We start from the raw sequence: 20,982 nt of genomic DNA, 5'->3' as shown, positions 1-20,982 counted from the left end.
AACAGTATTGTAAAGGACACCATGACATCCGACAGGTTTTCTTTCTCTTGTAGCCTTCCTGTTCCATTAATCTCTAGGAACTCTCAGGGACATCCCCTGGCCTGTTTCCCCCTCTACAACAGAGTACATTTCTTGATCTCTAAGGGCCCTTTCGCGGTGTGACTTCAGGTTTGAAAAAGTCCCTCTTCCAGGTCCCTGGGGCTCTGTCTTCCACTTACTCTGCCTCACATTTCCTTCTGAAACTTTTGTCTGTTTTTGAGGCCACCACGCTGCTGTTGCTGATGGAGGCCTCAGCATATTGGGTCGAGTAGAGGTGATTGATGTGGCCAAAACCCGGAACGTGTTCAGATGTCTCCTGATTTCTATTACCTGCCCCTCCCACCGCCCCACCCCCCTTCCTGGGACTCCCCAAAACTAGATCCCTCAAGATGTCATGGGGATGCTGTGAGCCAAGCCCTAGTCCGAAGGAGGAAAGAGCATGGGCAAAGATGTTAAGGTGGGAATTGCAGGGTGTAAGGAGCAGGAGTGTATAGAAGAATAACGGGGAAAGAACTGGAAAGATGAGCCTTCAGTGAATGGTGCACATTTAAGTCTGATCTTGAAGAATCGCAAATAATAGGAGTGCCTTCTAGGAGGTGAGGGAAACTATGGGAGGTTCTTGAGCACAGAAGGGGAAATTCAGAGGCGTGGTAACAGCTATAGAGGGATGAAGTGAGATCACACAGGAGGCCAGTGAAAAATACAATGAAGTGTATGTGATGAGATGCACGGTAGGTCTCAAACTGGAGACCCGCGGGCCAAGTTCACGTCTCAGGCATTTTGTTTGGCTTACATTTCCCCATCATGCGGACCCTGTGCTTGAGATCTGAGCATGCGTGATTAGGAGCTGAGGTTGGAAGGGGCCACACGTCCCTGGGTCTCGGATTCCTCATAGAACCTTAGAAGTTTTGCATTAGACTGGACACTAAACTTTGCCAGGGAGGGCAAGCCACTTCGAGGTCACACAGCAGCCGAGGGCAAACGTCCCTCCTCCTCTTGCTCAGTAACTGTCGCACAAGAGCTAGGGCCACCATTGCTTTTATTTGTTGCTTTGGGTGTAGAAAAAGCATGAGCTCCAGATGTGTTGGAGAGCTCCCCGCGACCCTGAGCTCCTGGTGGTGGCCGGAGCTCCGGGGCAAGGAGAGGAAGGTGTGAGGGAGGTTTTACATTGGCCAAACAGAACTCAGAGGCCGAAGCCCATTGGTCGGAACTCTGGTTGGACCTGGAATTCCGAGATGGGTGAAAAGAGCCCCCAGGTGGCCCACCCCCCTGTGGGCGGAGCTGCGGGAAAGGGGCGGGCCTCTGAGGGGCCGAGTCCTCCCATTGGCTGGGGCTCCAGCAGGCGGCGGCGGGCGGGCTGGACGCCTATTTCTGGGCGGGGATCATGTCGTCGATGGACTGGCCTTTTTCCAGCTTCTTCTCCATCTCCACCATGAGCTTCACACCGTCCACCACCAGCTGCACCTGTTCTACTTCGGATGAGCCCAGTCGATCGGCGTTGGATATGTCGAACACTGAGCCCACAGCAGCTGTGTCCACACCACCTGCAGGAGCAGGGGGCAGGGGCATAAGGAGGGAGCAGAGATGCGGAAGCGGGGCCCAGGATGCTGCCCCCCGTGCCAGCTGAGACGGCCGCACGCACTGAGTGCCTACGGTGTGACAGGTTACGGCATTCAGAGTCTCCTAAATGGCTATTCATAGGTTCACATCTCAGGCTAATTTAGGTACCTCACACCTCAACCATTCAACATGAAAATACAGCGTGGTGGCTGTGTGAGCTCTGGGGCCAGGCTGCCTGGGGTTGAATCCTGACCATCCTCTCCTTTACAGATGGGAGACCGAGGTCCCTAGGGGCAGGGGACAGACACAATATATATCATATAGCCATGATATCCTATCGAGTCCCATGAGAGAAAGCGTGCTGACACCCATTTACAGAGGAAGAAACTGAGGCTCACAGAGGAGTAGCCCGCGTCCACCCCAGAACTCGCGTGGATGCTCCGCCTCCCCTCCCGCCGCCGCAAAGGGCCCGCCCCTCCCCCGACGCAGCGGGGCGCGGATGCAGAGCCGCACCTGTGCCCCGCTTCTGCAGGCGCAGACGGGTGAGGATCTCCTCGAACTTGGGGTGCTTGCTCAGGTGCGCCAGCTTGACGTGCACACCTCCACGCAGCCCGGTGCCCAGGTTGGATGGGCAGGTGAGCACGTAGCCCAGGTGCTCGTTCCACATGAAGGGGTGTCCGGCCTTCTTGAAGATCTCCTCAATCTGAGGTAAGGGGAGAGGACCTGGGGTCAGCGCCAGCGGGGGCCCCCAAATACTCCCGCAACCCGTCGGGATTGGGAGCGACACGACGTGAGGACGTGGGTAGTGGGGGGAATTCCGAGACCGCGGGGCTGCAAAACCGCCCGGGATGAGCCCGGACCACCCGGGCGCCGCCGCGGGATGCTGGCGGGGCGGGGCTTGAGGTCATCTTGGGGGCGGGGCTTGGGTGGAGGGTGGAGCCGGGTTGCCCCGGGGGGCGGGGCGTTCAGGGGGAGTCAGGGGCCCGCCCCAAGGGGCCCGCTACCCACCTTCTGCAGCCCCACGCAGAAGCGGCGGAAGACCTCCTTCATGTTGCCCCCCTTCTGCATGGAGATGACTCGGAGGTGGTCCTCCTCGTTCACCCACACCAGGAAGGTCTTGTTGTCATTGTGCCTAGGGTGGGGCGCAGGAAGAGGCCACCCATCAGCTCCGCGTGGCAACCCCATTCCTGGCCTCTCGCAAACACACCCACCGCTAGGGGGCAGCGGGCCTGAGGAGTGCGAGGTGGTGGCATGGGCACCTCAAAATCTCAGAAGCTCTACCCCTGGAGACCCTAAGGGCACAGGATCTGAGAAATCGCCAATCTTAGGATCAAGGACTCTCAGGGTCCTAGATTTTTGGATAGCATTACATTACAGACTATTAGAATCTCAGTATCTTTGAAAAACAGAAACTGGGAATCAGAATTGATAAGTCTTGGAAACCCTACATCCAGTCTCAAGACCAATCTTCCCATCACCTTGCGACATCTCAGAAACAGAGTCCTAGAACCATAAACCATTAAGATGTGGAAAGGTCTGAAACCATGGAATCACAGAATCTGGAACTAGTGGAATCCGAGAACCTAAAAATACTCAAAATCTTGGAACCTTAGAATCATCCCATCTGTATATCTTAGAACTCACACTCTCCAAATCATCTGAAACCTAAGTTTTGAAAAACCGTTGAAAATCTTTGACTATTGGAATCAGAGATTCAAAGGTTCATAGAAACCTAACTAGCAACAATAAAAGATAAAACTAATAGCCAAGATGTTGGGCACTTACTATATACCAGACACTGTTTTCAATTACTGTGCTCTCCATTTTACAGATAAGGAAACCAGGACAGAGAAATGTTAAATATTGTGCCCGAGGTCACAAAGGGGTGGAAGGTGAGGTCATTTTTCTAGAGCATCTGGAAACATAATTGTTTTTATGGCGTTGGATTTGGTGGAGGAACAGGGAGGGTAGTGGGGTGGGGAACTCACCAGATGCCGCGGGCGTCGGGCCAGTCTCGGGCCATGCCTGAGGCCAGCAGCAGTGGGGACACGGGTTTGTCGAACAGGAAGTGATCGTCGATGAGCTGCTGCTGCTCCTGCTCGGTCATGCTCTTCAGAGGGTAGTATTTCCCCTTGAACTCGCCTGTCAGGCTGTTGAGGGCTGAGGGGCCATATAAGGCAGTGGTCAGCAACCTGCTCCACCACAACCTGGGCGTGGAGGCCTGGGGACCCCAACCTGCTGCCCACACAAGCCTGGGGCATGCTCCCGTGGATGTCCTAATGGCTCCTGAACACTAGGATGAAACCCAAATTTGCGACCTCTCCCAGGCTTTGGGAGCAGCCAAGACATGTGCTCAGCCAGGAAACATGGATTTGCCCTTTCCCTGACCTTCACATCCTATCCACCTATGACCAGCAGTGTGCTGGAGCCCCTCCGACTGGCTGGAAGACAGACAATCAAAATCTTAGGATTTTGGGGAGCCAACAGGAAAAACTATTATAAAATAGCATTTATAGTATTTGTATATATCCATATGTAGAATAAATGTTTACTATGTATATATGCACAATATACAATATGTATTTATATACATGTTATACATTTTAATATAGTGTAGTATATAATGTTATGTATCACATATTATATACTATATTTTTAAAGATAATTTATTGGGGCACCTAGGTAGCTCAGTGGTTGAGCATCTGCCTTTGGCTTAGGTCATGATCCCAGGGTCCTGGGATCGAGTCCTGCATCGGGCTCCCCGCAGGGAGCCTGCTTCTCCCTCTGCCTGTGTCTGCCTTTCTCTCTGTGTCTCTCATGAATAAATAAATAAAATCTTAAAGAATAAAGTACAATAAAAATAATTTATCTGGGGCCGCTTGGCTGGCTCAGTCAGTAGAGCATGTGACTCCCAATGTTGGGCACGAAGCCTACTTTAAAAAATTATATAAACTTATAATAAAATAAATTATTTTATAAACACAGGTAATAAGGGGTGCCTGGGTGACTCAGTTGGTTAAGCATCCAACTCTTGATTTCAGCTCAGGTTGATCTCAGAGTTGTGAGATCAAGCCCCCAAGTCAGGTTCTCTGCACTGGGAGTGAAGCCTGTTTAAGATTCTCTCTCTCAAAAAAAAAAAAAAAAAAAAAAAAAAGGCAGCCCGGGTGGCTTAGCAGTTTGGTGCCGCCTTCAGCCCAGGGTGTGATCCTGCTGTAGACCAGGGATCGAGTCCCACGTTGGGCTCCCTGCATGGAGCCTGCTTCTTCCTCTGCCTGTGTCTCTGCCTCTCTCTCTCTCTCTCTCTCTCTCTCTCTGTCTCATTAATAAATAAAGTCTTTAAAAAAAAAAAGATGCTCTCTCTCCCTCTGTCCGTTTTCTCTATCTCTCTTTCTCTTTCTCTCTCTCAAAAATAAATAAATAAAAATAAAACATAAATAAAGTCAAAACACTGCCATAGGTTATAAATATCCAAAATTATCACTTCCTAATTATTTTACTACATCTTTATTATCTATGTTCTTGAAGCTTTTTTCATCTCTATCCCTTTGGTGGGAATAGTATGTAATGATGTGTATCTTTTCCCATCTCTCTATGATATCATGTTCATAGTTTAAAGTTGGCTGTGGCAGGAGAATTTATACCATGGAAACTGGCAGTCGCTACAAATTGGGGCTTTTTTTTTCTTCTTAAGAGCTGGTTGTTAGATGTTTACTAGAACAAACATGCTTGCGAGTCCTGATGATCCTACCTCCCAAATATATCGCTCATTCTCTCCATCCCTTTGCCTATCCCTCACCCCACGCCTGCACCATTGTGGTTGCCCCTTACAGCCTCTCTGCTCCTACCTTTGCCCACAGTCTGTTCCCTATTCAACAGCCAGGAAACTGCCCATGTAAGTCTGAACTTACTCCAGTCACCATCCTCCCATGGCTTTCATCTGTTCAGAGTCAAAGCCAAAGCCCCCCTGATGGCCCACAAGGCTCTGCACAAGCAGGCCACCCATACTCCTCTGACTGCATCTCCTCCCCTGGTCTGCTCAGCTCTGGCCACACTGGTCTCCTTGCTCTTCCTCCAACACACTTCCCCACCTCAGGACCTTTGCACTTGCTGCTCCACCTGCCTGGAAATCTTCAGGCTCCTTTTTGTCAATCAACTCCTCCTTTCTCAGGGAGCTCCCCCCAGCCATTCTATGATGCACCCTTGTTTCTCGGCTACACGGCATTTTGGAATTAATCATTCTTTTGCTGGTTTCTGTGTTTCTTCTTATCTCCCCACCAGGCTGACAGCTCTGTGAAAACAGTGACCTTGTCCATCTTATTCATCATGGGAGCCCCGGCCCCCTACTCAGGACCATGACAACCGTAAACGCTGGTTAGCTGGCTGGCTGGCTGGTTGGATGGATGGATGGATGGAGGTCAGGACCCTGGTGCAATTGAAAGTCTGCATGGATCTGCTCAGGGTTCCTTGACAGCGCCCCCAGACTTCCAGCAGGGGTAATGCTGCCAGCTGTCACTCATCAAGCACCCACGATTTACCCAGTGGTGGGCAGGGTGGGGTTCTCACCTTCTATGGAGAGTTTCTCCACTGCCCGGCGCTCGCCCCGGGAGCAGTGGGGGGGCAGTGTGTAGCCCTTGATGCTACGGCCCGTGCGGACGCGGCTGCTGAGCACATAGTTGGGGTCTAGGTCGTCTCCACCCTGGAGGGCAGGAGGGGGGTCAGGGCTGGGCACGGCCCCCACAAGCCGCCCCTCCACTGCAAGCCCATGTCCTCCCTGGCCCCCCCACCCAGGGCTCCCAGTTCTGACTCTGCTACTTCCTTCGGCTCCTCCTTGCCCACTGGCTTCTCCCACCACCACCCTGGCTCGGCCTCTCCCTTCTCGGCCTCTCCCTCCCTATTTCTCCCAGCCTCTCATCTGCCCCTTTCCTCCATACATCTCTTTTCCCCCGTCCCATTTTTGTCCCGCGTCCGGTTTCTCTTCATCTCTTCCCTGTCTCTCCTCCCATCTGAGTCTCCCCCGCTGTGTCCTGGTCTCCCTGTCTGTCCTGCATGCCTCTCTGTCCCTCCTGCCCTCCATCTCTGCCTCTTGGAGCATCCCTTCCCACCTCCGTCATCCTCCCTCTCTTCCCCATCCCTCCCCTCCCCTGTGGGCAGCTGACCTTGAGGTTCTCATGGTTGAGGTCAGTCTTGTGCTTGTCGGTGGGTTTGTAACCCCCATGCCGGTCCTGGATGATGGGGTCGAAGAGATCCTTGAACACCTGGTAGGACTCCTCGTCACCGGCCACACAGCCCACGGTCATGATGAAAGGGTGACCTGGGGATTTGGGGTAAGGTCAGAGGCGCTTGTGCCCAGCAAGGAAGACCCAGGCTCCTTGGTCCTATAGAAACTGTATGTGCACATGCACACATGTGTGAGTGCGTGTGTGTGTGCGTGTGTGGTCAGCAGGGGTTTATTCGAGACCTGAGTCGGAGCTGCAGAGACTGAAGGTTGTGAGTATGGGGAGGGAAGGCTGGGAAAGGTCCAGGTGGCATCTGGGCAAAGGAGAAAGAGTCTCCGGGGGTCAGTTACAAGGTCCTAAAAATATTACTACTTGAGAGCCCCCAGATCACGGACTCTTTCTTCCCTGAAAAATTTTCGAAATATATTAGATTCTCAGCTCCCACAGATCCTAAGAGGCTTGAAAGATCCTCATCTTCCCAGATGGGGAAACAGAGTCCCCGGCAGGCAGCCCCGCCCGCCCATCCAAGCCCCTGTCCGTGCTCCACCAAGGAGGCTTACCTGGGTTGTCCACACCTGTCTGGATGACATCGTCCAGAGTAAAGCCGGATGGGGTCTCCTTGTCCCGCAGCTTCTTATAGATTTCAGGGGTCAGCGCTTTGGCCATATGGTTGTTGTGCTTGGTGAGGTCAGGGTACTCCTCCTCAGGCTTGTAGTTCAGCTTGAACTTGTTGTGGGTGTTACCGAACGGCATGGTGGCGGCGTGGGGGGGCCTGGGGGGTGGGGCGGGGGGCGAAGAAGGTTATCCCGCATCCAGCAGAGACCAGCAAGGGACCAGGACAAGGTGTTGGGGTCAGAAAGACCTGATGGCCAGTCCTTTTTTTTTTTTAAATATTTTTTAGAAGATTTTATTTATTTATTCATGAGAGACAGAGAGAGAGAGAGAGGCACAGGCACAGGCAGAGAGAGAAGCAGGCTCCATGCAGGGAACCGGACATGGGACTTCATCCCGGGACTCCAGGATCGGGCCCTGGGCCGAAGGCGGCACTAAACCGATGAGCCACCTGGGCTGCCCTGATGGCCAGTCCTGACTCATATGCTGTGTGACTTGGAACAAGAGGGGCCCCTCTCTGAGCCCCTGTGTCTTGACAGGATGCATCAGGACTCTGTGGTTAAGATCCCAGCTCTGCTACACCCTGATGGGTGACCCCAGACGAGTCACCTTGCTAGGGACAGCTTCTCCAGCTGAATGATGAAGGGGGAAGCCTTTGGGATGGAGCAGTAATATTGGCATGGATAAGAGTGTAGATTCTGGAATCAGATAGCCTGGGTTTGAATTCCAGCTCTGTCACATACAGTAAGCTGTGTGACCTTGGGCACCTTGCTTAACCTCTCTGTGCCTCAGATTACTCGTATGTACAAAGGGGGTCATAGTAACCCTCATCTCCGGGGGCGCTTCAAGGAGTTCATGTATGTAAAGCGCTTGGCACACGATAAGCTGTATTTTGCTTAGCTATTATTATAATTTTCGTCGCTATTACTTTAAAAGTCTGGGTAAGGAGCCGGGGAGAAGGTGGAGGGCGTTGCTGGGAACATATGTGCAAGCAGGGAAGGGACACTCTCTCCACGAAGGGTCCCGGGTGCTCGGTCAAGGGATGAGGGGGAGGGTGGAAGGGAAGGCTGCGTGGCCGTCCCCACCTCTGTTTGCTGACCACTCTCCTGCAGGGCTCAGTTGAGAAGAAAAGCCCAGCAGCTGAAGTCAGCAGAGCTGGGTTCAAATCCTGCCTCTACCATTTCCCTTGCTGTGTGACCCCAAGCCAGGTGCTCAGCCTCTCTGAGCCTCTGTCGCCTGTGAACTGAGCCTGGCCTAAGGGATTGCCAAGAAGATTCTTCTGGCTCAGGCACGTGGCCGGCTGAGCACGTGCCCTCACATGGAGTTGGGGCCTGCTCCGTAGGGGGTGGCTGCCGTTACTGGACCCAGGAAGGAGGTGGTGGTGGTCGGCGTGGGAGCTCACTCCGCGGCCCCAGGGATGGGAAGCAGGTAGGACGGTGGGAAGGGAATCGGGACCAGGCGAGCTGAAGGCTGAGGCATCAGGCCAGGAGCGGATGGAATTCACGAAAGATCCTTGGAGCTACTATCCAGGGTTGGGGATTATTTATAGAATCTGGCAGACTGCTCCTCCCCCACCAACCCCCCACATTCCAGGGGCTCCACTTGCACCAAGTCAGCAGGCCGGAGACAGGTGGGCCAGGGTGGCTAGGAGGACACGCATCCAGGCCTCGGGGCTCCAGGGCTTCCAGCCCAGAACCGCCCCCCACTTCAGGGTGTCCCACCCCACCCTGCGAGGAACATGTTAGCAGAGGGCATTGAGGCAAGGTGGGGGGAGCCCCAGAGCCACACACAAGCACACACACACACCCACACACACATCCCCATAACCCCCAGATCACACAGTAAACAGAGTCACACACACATCCCTCCAAGCTCAGGGACACACCCAACATACAGGCACCCATGCAGGAGCTACAGAAAGTCAGACACAAGGTCACACCATTGTGGGATGCAACAGGGACCCACAGAATTGCAAGTGCAATGAACCCACAGTGCTTGCTCTTGCAAACCACGACAGTTGACATACAGACACCTCCCACGGCTTGTGGCGCCCAGTTCTGGTGACAAACCATCATGAACATGGGCCCAGCCTGTAGCCCCTTGCAGGGGGGACAGCTGGCAGCTGTCAGAACTCCTTTTGTCTCCAAGATCCCTTCCCGTGACCCTGTGCCACAGACCCTGTGGGAGGCAGGGGGGCTCACAGGTGGAGGGGACTCCCAGACACGGGGTCAACCTTCCCACACACTGACCCTCCTCTGTGTAGAAGGATATGGGGTAGGCTCCTGAGACCAGATCGGCTGCTGGTGCCATGCACCCCCCGACACTTTGGCCTGGTCTGGACCCCACCCTGATTCCCACCCCCATCAGTACCTGGCTGGGCTGTGCAGAAAGGGGCTGTCTGTATCCTGGAGGTGACACTGACCCAAAGGAAGGGCCCGCAGCCCAGGCCTTATATAGGGGGGCCGGGCTGTGCTATTGGCTGGGAGGGGCTGCCCCCAGGGAAGGGAGCTGGAGGGCAGGCAGCTGAGCCTTCCAGCTCACTGCCCGGGCACGGTGCCCACCCTGAGCCCAGGCACGCCTTGCGCCCAGCCCTATCAGGCCTTGTATGGGCCGCCCCAGGGACTGAGCCCAGATCCCCACCCGCCCCCCATCAAGCTGATTCCCCGACCAAGTGCTGAGTCGGGCTGGCAAGGACAGCTGGCCCCCTGCCCAGGACACGAGACCATGCCAGGGGACGTCCCAAGCACGTAGAAGCCACCCTCCCCTGGCCCTCCAGCCCCTCCTATGGCCCGGCCTCTCCTCAGCCCCCAGTGGCCTTGACCTGGGTAAAAGTTAGGTCTTGAGACGGGCCCCAGGGAAAACCTTGCAACAGTCCCACGAGAGCCAGGTATCTGGTATTCCAGACACTTGCCTGTTGTCACCCAACTATGGGGAACCCTTGGCCAAGGCCCAGGTCTGAAGGCAGAACTGCCTGACCCCAGAAATCCATGTTTGGACGCACTTTCCTCCTTGTGAGTGAGTGGGAGGGAAACTGAGTCTTGCCTGAGCTGAGAAGATTCAAACTCCAGTCCCTGCGGCTGACCCTGGGACGCTTCAGCGGCGGAGGGGACAGAGAGGGACTCACCCCGGAGAGGAGCTTATTTTTAGAGGGCGCTTCGATGTCGCCTTTGCAGAGACCTAGACCCGAGGCGCTGGGGCTGGGGGGAGGCAGGGACAGGTGTTGGGGGGGTGGGATCGCCACGTGTCTGGGTTAATTATAACCGCGTGTCGGGTGTCCCGGGCTCGCCTCCTTACAAGGGCAGCCGCCTGACCGCCCCGCAGGGGAAGGGGGCTGGGCACCCCGGACTCACAGGCCTGCAGATCCCCACGGAGCAGGAGCTCCCCGCCCACGGGGACCTCCAGGGTTGGGGAGCGCAGTCCTTCCCGATTGTAGCACAAGTCCAGGGAGCGCCCTGGATTACAACCAAGAAGACACCTTCGTTTGCCCTCCGGGGTTCCTCCCTCCTCCCGGGTCTCCCGGGTTTCTTCCCAGGCAGGAGGGGTCTGATCTAGGGAAAGGGGCCCCTCTTTGTCTTTTCCCCAGATTCCTGGTGGGGAGGGGGCGCTTAGAAAACTTTACCTTGGGGCTTAGCCCCTGATCTCTCCACCCACTGTCCCTTCCCACCAAGGTCAGAGTGACAAAGTTCTTGTTCCAGGCCCAGAGAACTAAAAGGAACCAGACTAGAATAGGAAGGCATGTATCATGTCAACAATTTTTTTTAAGATTTTATTTATTAGAGAGAGAGCATGATGTTCAGGAGGAGGGGTCGAGGGGAGGGAGAAGCAGACTTCCCAGTGGGCAGGGAGCCCTGGGCTCCATCCCAGGACCCTGGACTCACAACCTGAGCCAAAGGCAGAGGCTTAACTGACTGAGCCACGCAGGTGCCCCAACAATTCTTTATTAAGCACTTATGGGGGACACAGCAGAAAACAACAAAACCGTTGGTCTCATGGAGGTGACATTGTAGTGAGCATGAACAAGTAAGTATATGCTGTCATGGCAGGGACAACAGGGCTTTGACAGGAAATCAAAGAGAGTAAAGGGTCAGAGTGATGGCACAGCAGGGGAGGTCAGGTCAGGCCTCTAGGGGGAAGTGACATCTGAGCAGAGACCTGAGGGAGAGGTGAGAGCCAGCCATGTGAGGATCTGGAAGGGGAACAGCAGGTGCAAAGGGCCTGAGGTAGGAGTGGCTTGGCATATCTGAGAGACAGGAAGAGGCCAGAGGACTGGAGCAGATGGGCCAGAGGGGAGAGTGGAAAGAAGAAGATGAGAGATAGAAGCAGACCTGTAGGACCCTAGGGGCCATGGAGGAGTTTCCATCCCACCGTGGATGGATGGGAGCCACTGAGGGCTGTGAGCAGGGGAGAGACACGATCCAGCCACATCACATGCACACACAGGATCCAGCCCAGCCCCCACCCCCACCCTGGAGCCCTAGTAGCCACTTACTGGCACATTTGACATTCCATTTGGCCATACAGCCCTTTCTGTGTTTGGAGAGTTTCCCACCCTATAACAGCCTCCTTTAGAGAAGCCTAAAAGGTCAGAAACTCAGTTTCCCAGAATCCTTTGCAGCAACGTTCTAGTCATGTGACCCGGCTGAGGGACACACCCCCCCCAACACTTCAGTCATGAACTCTACTCCTTTTTTTTTTTTTTTTTAATTTTTTTTTTTATTTATTTATGATAGGCACACAGTGAGAGAGAGAGAGGCAGAGACACAGGCAGAGGGAGAAGCAGGCTCCATGCACCGGGAGCCCGATGTGGGATTCGATCCCGGGTCTCCAGGATCGCGCCCTGGGCCAAAGGCAGGCGCCAAACCGCTGCGCCACCCAGGGATCCCTCTACTCCTTTATCTTCTTTGAGTCTCATAGAAATAGTTGGCTTTGGGGAGCCAAGACCCCCATGGTGTACCTTTACCCCAACCCCCAACCCTCCAAAGCCTGTCAGTCTCCAAGGCCCGTCCATCCTTCCTCCTACCCTAGCTCCAGACCTCTCCACATTCCCTTCCACCCTAGCCTCCCCCCAGGTCAGCCCCAGTCTGTCCCCTCCCACCTCGTCCCTGCCTTCTGACTACCCCTGCTTAGAACCCACCGTGGCTTCCCAGCGCCCTCAGGATAAATGAGTATTTGTTGACTAAGGAAATAATAGTAGCCTTTTCAGTCGATTGGAAACTACTCTCCCCAGTTTATGCAGAAAGGGCCTCACCCCAGATATTAGGATCTTTCAAAATAATTGAAAGGATTGAAGGAGCACACTCTGGGCTGAGCCACTAGGAACATCTCTCACCCCCAGAACCATGCTCCATTTGGAAAGTTGAACATGCCAGAAAGAGGTTAGCATGGATGTTGAGTGGCCACTCCACAGTCCCCACCCTAACCGCTATTATGGAACAGTCCCAAATATCAAGTAGAATGCTAAGTGCTTTGCATATATCAACTCATTTAACACTCCCAACAATAAAGCTCAAAAAGGTTAAATGACTTACCCAAGGTCACACAGCCAGGAAAGGGGCAGAGCTGGGAATCAAATTGGCACAGGGCTGCCAAGAATGGGTTTTCTGGCTTCGGTGAAGATAATTTACAGGCCTCTCAACAAAGTCATATTGTCACCCAAGAGTCCCTTTGCAGGTGGGTCTTCAGGCCCTGGTAATTTGAACCTACTTCCCCATGCCCTCTTCATCACCTCGGCCATCTGGTTTCAGGGCCCAAGCACTTTATGTGTATTTAACGGTTTAATTCCCCAACAGTCCTATGAGGTGGGTACTGCAAATTTTACAAGTCAGAAAAGTGAAGCCCAGTGAGGTCAAGTCACTTGCCCAGAGTCACACAGCTGGGAGATTACAGAACCAAACTGGACCACGTAGTTAATCCCTGAGCTTGTATTTCTCATCCCTCCTCAATCCCATCTCCCCGTGCTGAAGCCCCATTTTATAGAAGATGGAAGTTGAGGCTCAAAAAAGGAAGGAGTTGCCTAAGGTGACAGCCAGTATTCTAAAATTTCAGAGTCCGTGTTCTTTTCCTTTCACCCCCAAGCCCTGGTGTTACAGAGCAACGTTGCTCCCAAACCCTCCCTTTTATCCTCCATCTCTCCTGTCCCTGCTAGCCCACCCAGGGATGAGGCTGCCCTAGGGGCAGAAACTCTGGGAGGCACCCCTCCACCCCCATGGCCCATCACCCCAGAATGCTTTCCTCATTCAACTCCCAAATTCTTCTGCCAATCCTGGCAGTCCATGATGCCAACTGGTTCAGGGAAGACAAGTTATAAATCAAAGCCAGCCCCAGAACTGGAGACCCAGAGACCCAGAGAGTTAAAGACCCATCCCCTCCTTCTCTTTCCCCAAGGGCAAGCCCATTGCAGCCCTGTAATCAACTGGATCCCCAGTCCCCAACGGTGGTGATGCTGCTGGGAAGACAGGCAAATAAAATAGTCTTTCATGACTCCCCTCCCACCCCACTCCACTCCCTCCAAATCAATCTTTATCAACATTTTCCTCTAGGTGTTGCTTTAGCTACATCTTAATCTCTTAATATTGGGTTTTGCATTCTCTTACTTCAAATTTATCCTTTATTTTGAAAATATTATATTTGGAGTGTATGGATGGTCACATTTCTTAATATTTTAGTCCCTTGGGGCACCTGGGTGGCTCATCGGTTAAGCATTAGACTCTTGATTTCAGCCTGAGTCAGGATCTCAGGGTCGAGTGATGGAGCCCCATGTTGGGCTCTGCACTCAACACGAAGTCTGCGTGAGATTCTTTCTCTCTCTCTGTGCCCCTCCACCCACTCACGCTATAAATAAATAAATAAAATGTTTTCTAAAAAAAGAATAAAGCTAATCTATAGGTACTGCTTTGGAACAATTGCCAAGTGTCTTAGTCCATTCAGGCTGCTATAATACAGACTGGAGGGCTTATAAATAACAGAAATTTTTGCCATAGTTCTGGAGCCTGGAAGTCTGAGATCAGGGTGCCAGCCTGGTGGAGTGAAGGTCCTTCTTCTAGAACACAGACTTCTTGTATCCTCATGTGGAAGGAGGGATGAGGGAGCTCTGTAGAGCCCCCTCCCTTTTTTTAAAGATATTTTTAAAAGATTTATTTTTATTTGAAAGAGAGGGAAGGAAGAGGATCCCAAGTAGACCCCTCCACCTCCAATAAGTAGGCAGCCTGATGTAGGGCTCCCTCTCACAAGCCTGAGATCATGACCTGAGCCAAAACCAAGAGTCGGACGCTTGACTGACTGAGCCGCCCAGGTGCCTGGGGTCTCTAAGAGCACTAATCCTACTCATGAGGGTTCCACCCTCATGACCTAATCACACCTGAAGGACCCACAGACTAATACCAACAGTTTTAGAGGTTAGGATTTCAACATATGAATTTAGAGGGAACACATACATGCAGACCATAGTACCAAGATCTATGGGAAAAATATATACCTCTTGCTACAAAAATGCTGTGAAACACATCCACCCAAAAGGCAGTAGCTTTAAAACAGTTGTGGGGTTGGCTCAGAGTGGGCTGATCTGGGCCAGGCTCAGCTGGGAAACTCTGCCCCATACTGTTAAAAACAAGATGACACTGCCCAAGACAGAGTTACTTATGCTAAGCCCCATGTCACCAAACTGGGACTTGTGACTGTTTCGGCTCTCCCAGAAGTGGAATCTTAAACCACTCAGTCAGGAATCACCTAATCAGCACAATTTAGGTCGTCTGCTTGATAGACCCCAGTAACCCCCTAAAGGAAAAAGAAACTTGCAATAATCAGCCCACTTTTTTGCATAGTTTAAATTCCTTGCTCCTGCTCCCTTCCACCTAAAAGGTCTTTTTTTTTTTTTTTTTTTTTTTTTTTAAGATTTGATTTATTTACTCACGAGAGACACAGAGAGAGAGGTAGAGACACATGCAGACGGAGAAGCCAGCTCCCTGCAGAAAGCCCAGTGCAGGACTCGATCCCAGGACCCCAGGATCATGACCTAAGTCAAAGGCAGACACTCAACTACTGAGCCACCCAGGTGCCCCTAAAAGGTCTTTTTCATTTTGAATGGCACCCCCCACACACAACCTCCTTTCTATCTGCTAGGTTGGATGCTGCCTGGTTCAAATTGATTTTTGCTCAAATAAATTCTTAAAATGTGTAATATGCCTCAGTGTATTTTTCAACATTGTGGGGTGTAGGCAGAAGAGGGGCAGCCCCACAAGGAAAACCTTTCTCCTGCCTATGTCAGTCACAAAAGGAAACACTCTGTCAGCCCCTGAAGGTCTAAGCTCAGGCCTGGCATAATAGTCACTCTGCCATTGGCCAAAGCAAGTCACATGACCACACCTAACATCAAGGCCATCATTCAGGCCTACCTCCACAGGTAAGGGTCTTTTTGTGCTTTTTTCTAAAATGGGCACTCACTCTCATACAGGCACATACACTTCATATCCATGATATTTCTGGAAGGATATTAGAAACTGGCAGTCATGTTTGCTTCTGGGAAAGGGGTTTGGGGATCAAGGAGAGACAAAGATCTACTTTTCAGTCTTTTACTCTCTGTAAAACTCTGACAGTGAACTTTTTAAATTAAAAAGAAAGTGGTGAGCTTTTTAAAAACTATCACCAAGACAGGCGCCTGGCTGGCTCCGTCGGTAGAGCATGCAACTCTTGATCTCAGGGTTGTAAGTTCAAGCCCCACACTGGCTATAGAGGTTATTTAAAAATAAAAATTTTTTAAAGATTTTTTTTATTCATGAGAGACACAGAGACAGAGAGAGAGAGAGAGGCAGAGACACAGGCAGAGGGAGAAGCAGGCTCCGTGCAGGGAGCCCAACATGGAACTCGATCCCAGGACTCCAGAATCACATCCCTGACCGAAGGCAGGCTCTAAACCGCTGAGCCACCCAGGCATCCCTAAAAATAAAATCTTAAAGAAATAATAAACACAAATAAAAACTGGCCAGGGGGTGAAAAGAGAAAAGCCCCTAACCCATCTATCCATTTTCCTGTCATAGCAAACTGTGGCCTTCAGTGATAGGACGGGGGTTCCATTAAGTGCCTTCTTGGCCATGATCTTGAGCAATGGATTTCCCCTCTCTGAGCTTCGACTTCCTCATCTCTAGATAGGGCTAGAGATGCCTACCTAAGGGGGTGGCTGTCTGGATTCAGGGGCTCTGCTAATCCTTGGCTGTGTGATCTTGGACAAGTCATTTGGCCTCTCTGTGCCTCATCTTCTTCACCTGTAGAATGGGGATAATCGCGGCACCTACCCTATCAGGTTGGTGTACATTCACAGAGCTAATTTACTTACAAGATTTGGCCTCGGGCCTACCCTGGGTAAGAACTCAGAAACCCCAGCCCTCGTTGGTGTTGTGCAAAAGTGCTTGGCACGGGGCCAGCTGAAAGAAACAGACAGTTACCTCAGTTGACACTTTCTCCTTTCAGCCTTGATCCTATTTAATCCTAACTGCTATGCTGTGTGGGGAGCATGATCATTCAGGGTTTATAGAGGAGGATATAGGTGCTCAGAAACATTGTTTGCCCCAGGTTACATGGAAAGGAAATGGCAAGATCAGAATTTGAACTCAGACCTGCCAGGCTCCAACTGCCTCCCCCACAGTGTTAACCACGTGCTACTCTGTTCTGAGCCTTTTACAGGGATTACTCACTAATCCCCACAACAGCCTCACAAAGTAGGTTACCTGTGAGTCCCATTCTACAGACCAGGAGCCTGAGGCCCAGAGAAGTTCATTCTTGGCTCGGGGTCACACAGCCAGCACACGGTGGAGCTGGGATGTGCCCCTGCCCTGCCTCTTCCTAAGCATGTGGCAGATCCAGAACTGGTGCCCAGCACCTTGAGGCCGGCCCAGTGTGGGGAGGAGGGTAGGGTTTGTCTGCCTCCTTCTACCCTGTTCCCTAGAAACCCCCCGGGGATGTTAGAGCAGGAGCTTGAGTTGTATTTGCTATTATTCAATCAACAGCTATTCGCCCAAGTGCCTTCTCTGTGTTCAGTCTGTGCTGGGGAGCACTGGGGACACAGTGGTGCCTGAGACCGTCCCCTCCTGGGACTTACATTCCAACGTGGGAGACAGACCTGTCCTCAAGACAGCGATGACCCAGAGTGGGCAGGGCTGAAACGTGGGGGAGCCCGGGCGGCTGCCAGGCCCCTGTGGGGGCGGAGAGGGCTTCCTGGAGGAGGGAACAGCTGCACTGGAGCTCAGAGAACAAGGGAGCAGAGGGCAGGTGGGCCTTGGCTCTGAGGGAAGAGGCGGGTCTGCGCGGCAGCCTGAGGCCGGGATCACGGACCAGCAGCGCCCTCTGCTGGAAGCATCCTGAAGGGAGCGGTCGAGGTACTGCAAGGGTTTGGAAAAGTTTGGCGTTGAACCAAATTCTATGATCTGAGATCTGAGATTCCTGTGCGCCCAGCTTTGGCCGATTTAAGTTTCTAAGACTTGATTCATTCAACTACTCAGTGAGCAAGCACTTTGCACCGGACTCTATTCTAGCGCTAGTGATGCAGTGCTGACCATACAGAGCCCTGTCCATACAGTACCTCATTCAGTCTTCGCAGCCTTTATCCCCATTTCACAGATTCAGAGAATTGACACACACAGAGGTTAAGTTACTTGCCCAAGGCCTTCACTACCAAATGCTGAAAATCAACTTCGAACCCAGAGCCCAATTTCTAGTCCTTGCAATTACCTCGCTAATATATTATGGAATGAAATATCGTATGACCAAGTTACATAAAATAATCTTAGGTCCTGAGAAGTTTTGTAAACAGCAGGCAGGGGAGGGACACCTGTGTGACTCAGCTGGTTAAGCATCTGCCTTTGGCTCAAATCGTGATCTCAGGGTCCTGGTATCGAGTCTGGCTCCCTGCTAAGTGGGGAGGGAGCCTGCTTCTCCCTCTCCCTCTGCCTGACGCTCCCCTGCTTGTGCTCTCTCTGTCTGTCAAATAACTAAATCCTTAAAAAAGAGATGAAGCAGGGAAATGGAGTAGTGTTTTGGTGAGACAGTGTCATTAGAAAGGGCAACTAATATTCAACAAAGGAGGAAAGACTATCCACTGGAACAGTCTCTTCAATAAATGGTGCTGGGAAAATTGGACATCCACATGCAGAAGAATGAAACTGGACGATTCTCTTACATCATACACAAAGATAAACTCAAAATGGATGAAAGATCTAAATGTGAGACAAGATTCCATCAAAATCCTAGAGGAGAACACAGGCAACACCTTTTTGAACTTGGCCACAGTAACTTCTTGCAAGATACATTCATGAAGGCAAGAGAAACAAAAGCAAAAATGAACTATTGGGACTTCATCAAGATAAGAAGCTTTTGCACAGCAAAGGATACAGTCAACAAAACTAAAAGACAACCTACAGAATGGGAGAAGATATTTGCAAATGACCTATCAGATAAAGGGCTAGTATCCAAGATCTATAAGAACTTATTAAACTCAACAGCAAAGAAACAAACAATCCAAAAATGAAATGGGCAAAAGACACGAAGAGAAATCTCACAGAGGAAGACATAGACATGGCCAACACGCACATGAGAAAATGTTCCGCATCACTGGCCATCGGGGAAATACAAATCAAAACCACAATGAGATACCACCTCACACCAGTGAGAATGGGGAAAATTAACAAGGCAGGAAACCACAAATGTTGGAGAGGATGCAGAGAAAAGGGAACCCTCTTGCACTGTTGGTGGGAATGTGAACTGGTGCAGCCATTGTGGAAAACTGTGTGGAGGTTCCTCAAAGAGTTAAAAATAGACCTGCCCTACCACCCAGCAATTGCACTGCTGGGGATTTACCCCAAAGATACAGATGCAATGAAACGCCGGGACACCTGCACCCCGATGTTTCTAGCAGCAATGTCCACAATAGCCACACTGTAGAAGGAGCCTCGGTGTCCATCGAAAGATGAATGGATAAAGAAGATGTGGTTTACTATACAATGGAATATTCCTCAGCCATTAGAAATGACAAATACCCACCATCTGCTTCGACGTGGATGGAACTGGAGGGTATTATGCTGAGTGAAATAAGTCAATCGGAGAAGGACAAACATTATATGGTCTCATTCATTTGGGGAATATAAAAAATAGTGAAAGGTAATAAAGGGGAAAGGAGAAAAAATGAGTGGGAAATATCAGAGAGGGGGACAGAACATGAGAGACTCCTAACTCTGGGAAACGAACAAGGGGTAGTGGAAGGGGAGGTGGGTGGGGGTGGGGGTGACTGGGTGACGGGCACTGAGGGGGGCACTTGATGGGATGAGCACTGGGTGTTATGCTATATGCTGGCAAATTGAACTCCAATAGTTTTTTTTTTTAAAGAAAAAAGGGCCAGTAGGGAAGGCCTCTCGGAGGAAGCGGCCTTTGTGAAGCTACCAGACTAACGAATGGCGTCTGTGGGAATAGGGGGGGCCCAGGCAGCGGGCACAGCCGAAGGCAAGGCCGGGCGGCGGGCGCTGCTAGAAAGCCCTCGGCCTGGGATCCCTAGTTTCCAAGGGTCGAGCTGCGCTGCACCCCGGCTTGGCAGCCTCCAGCGCGCTGGGCTCGCGCTCAGATTCGACGGGCCCGACAGGCACGCGGAGGGCTTCGCGGGTCCGCTGCTGCGCTGGCGCTTCCCCCGCGGCGGGCGGGCTGGGCTCCGCGGGAGCGGCGGGGGGCGGGGCGGGCTCACCTGCGGGGGCGGGGCTTCCGCCCGCCCCGCCCCTCGGAGGAGCCGCCCGCGGCCCGAGACCCAGGGCGCAGCTGGGAGCCGCCGGGCGTGCGCGGTGTGCGGGACGCGGCCCGGCGCATCTCGGCGGAGCGGGTCCCGGAGCCGCCGGCGCTCAGGTGGGCCCCTCGAGTGCTGGGCGGGGGAGTCCCGGGGACCGCGAGGATGGGGGCGGAGGGTGAGGGCTGGGCCCCGCGCACCCTGGGGCCCGCTGGCCTGGCGACGGGGACGGGCCTTGGGGCTCCTGGGCCCCCTGGGCCCTCCTGCCCCGCCCTGGGGCCCCCCCTCCCGGGTCCCGAGGCCCAGCTGGGGCCGCGCCCCCTCCCCGGTGCGCAGGTAAACAGGAGCGAAGACGGGGCGGGGCCTGGGGGGAGGAGGGCGGGGGCCCTTGTGACGGCGGGGGTGGGGAAGCCGGGGTGCGCGGGGCTGGGCCAGGCCGGCCGCGGTAAGGTGTGCGGTTTAGGGGGCTGGCCTGCAGGTGCGGGCGTGGAGATGGGGCGTATGAGAGGCGGTGTGCGAGGCTCAGGTGTGTGTGATGGTGTACGAAGCTCAGGTGTGTGCGCGACGGGCTCCGGCGGTGGGTGCGGGCGAGGAAGGGACAGGGATGGTCCGTGTAACCGTGTGCGGGCGCCCAGGGACTGTGGGAACGACGTGGAGCTGTCTCAGATGCAACACGTGGGCGGACCTCTGTGCGTCTAATGATGGGGGTGGGGGCCGTGTGTATGGGAGGGAGTTGCTCTGTTTATAGGATTAGGTGCGTGACTCAGAGCTTGCGTGGCTGGGGCGGTCTTTCTGCCTGTT

General features: G+C 52.9%; 2 protein-coding genes across 7 annotated transcripts in view; one reads left to right on the top strand and one right to left on the bottom strand.

Annotated features, from left to right (window-relative positions):
- Positions 1-1,061: 1,061 nt before the first annotated feature.
- Positions 1,062-9,846, bottom strand: CKM (creatine kinase, M-type). The gene is given in 8 exon segments (NM_001313776.1): positions 1,062-1,583; positions 2,113-2,302; positions 2,608-2,731; positions 3,588-3,759; positions 6,163-6,295; positions 6,756-6,910; positions 7,376-7,587; positions 9,798-9,846. Coding segments are annotated over 7 exon segments (1,146 nt in total). The 5' UTR covers positions 7,569-7,587; positions 9,798-9,846; the 3' UTR covers positions 1,062-1,404.
- The window catches only part of KLC3 (kinesin light chain 3), a 19,183-nt gene continuing 6,954 nt past the window's right edge, over positions 8,754-20,982 (top strand). The window contains exon 1 of one of the 6 annotated variants that reach the window (XM_038528590.1): positions 8,754-8,855. Coding sequence is in view for 2 of the 6 variants with exons in the window: in XM_038528585.1 (XP_038384513.1) it covers positions 20,674-20,734 (61 nt within the window). In the remaining 4 variants the exon portion in view is untranslated. Of the gene's footprint in view, positions 8,856-20,182; positions 20,301-20,590; positions 20,735-20,982 lie in introns of those variants that run through there. The other 5 variants (XM_038528588.1, XM_038528589.1, XM_038528585.1 and 2 more) reach the window with 5 other exon arrangements.

Source organism: Canis lupus, chromosome 1 (genome assembly GCF_011100685.1).
Source record: "Canis lupus familiaris isolate Mischka breed German Shepherd chromosome 1, alternate assembly UU_Cfam_GSD_1.0, whole genome shotgun sequence".
Lineage (NCBI taxonomy): Eukaryota > Metazoa > Chordata > Mammalia > Carnivora > Canidae > Canis > Canis lupus.
The sequence above is the reverse complement of the archived record's forward strand: the minus strand, read 5'-3'. Positions and strand labels throughout refer to the sequence as shown.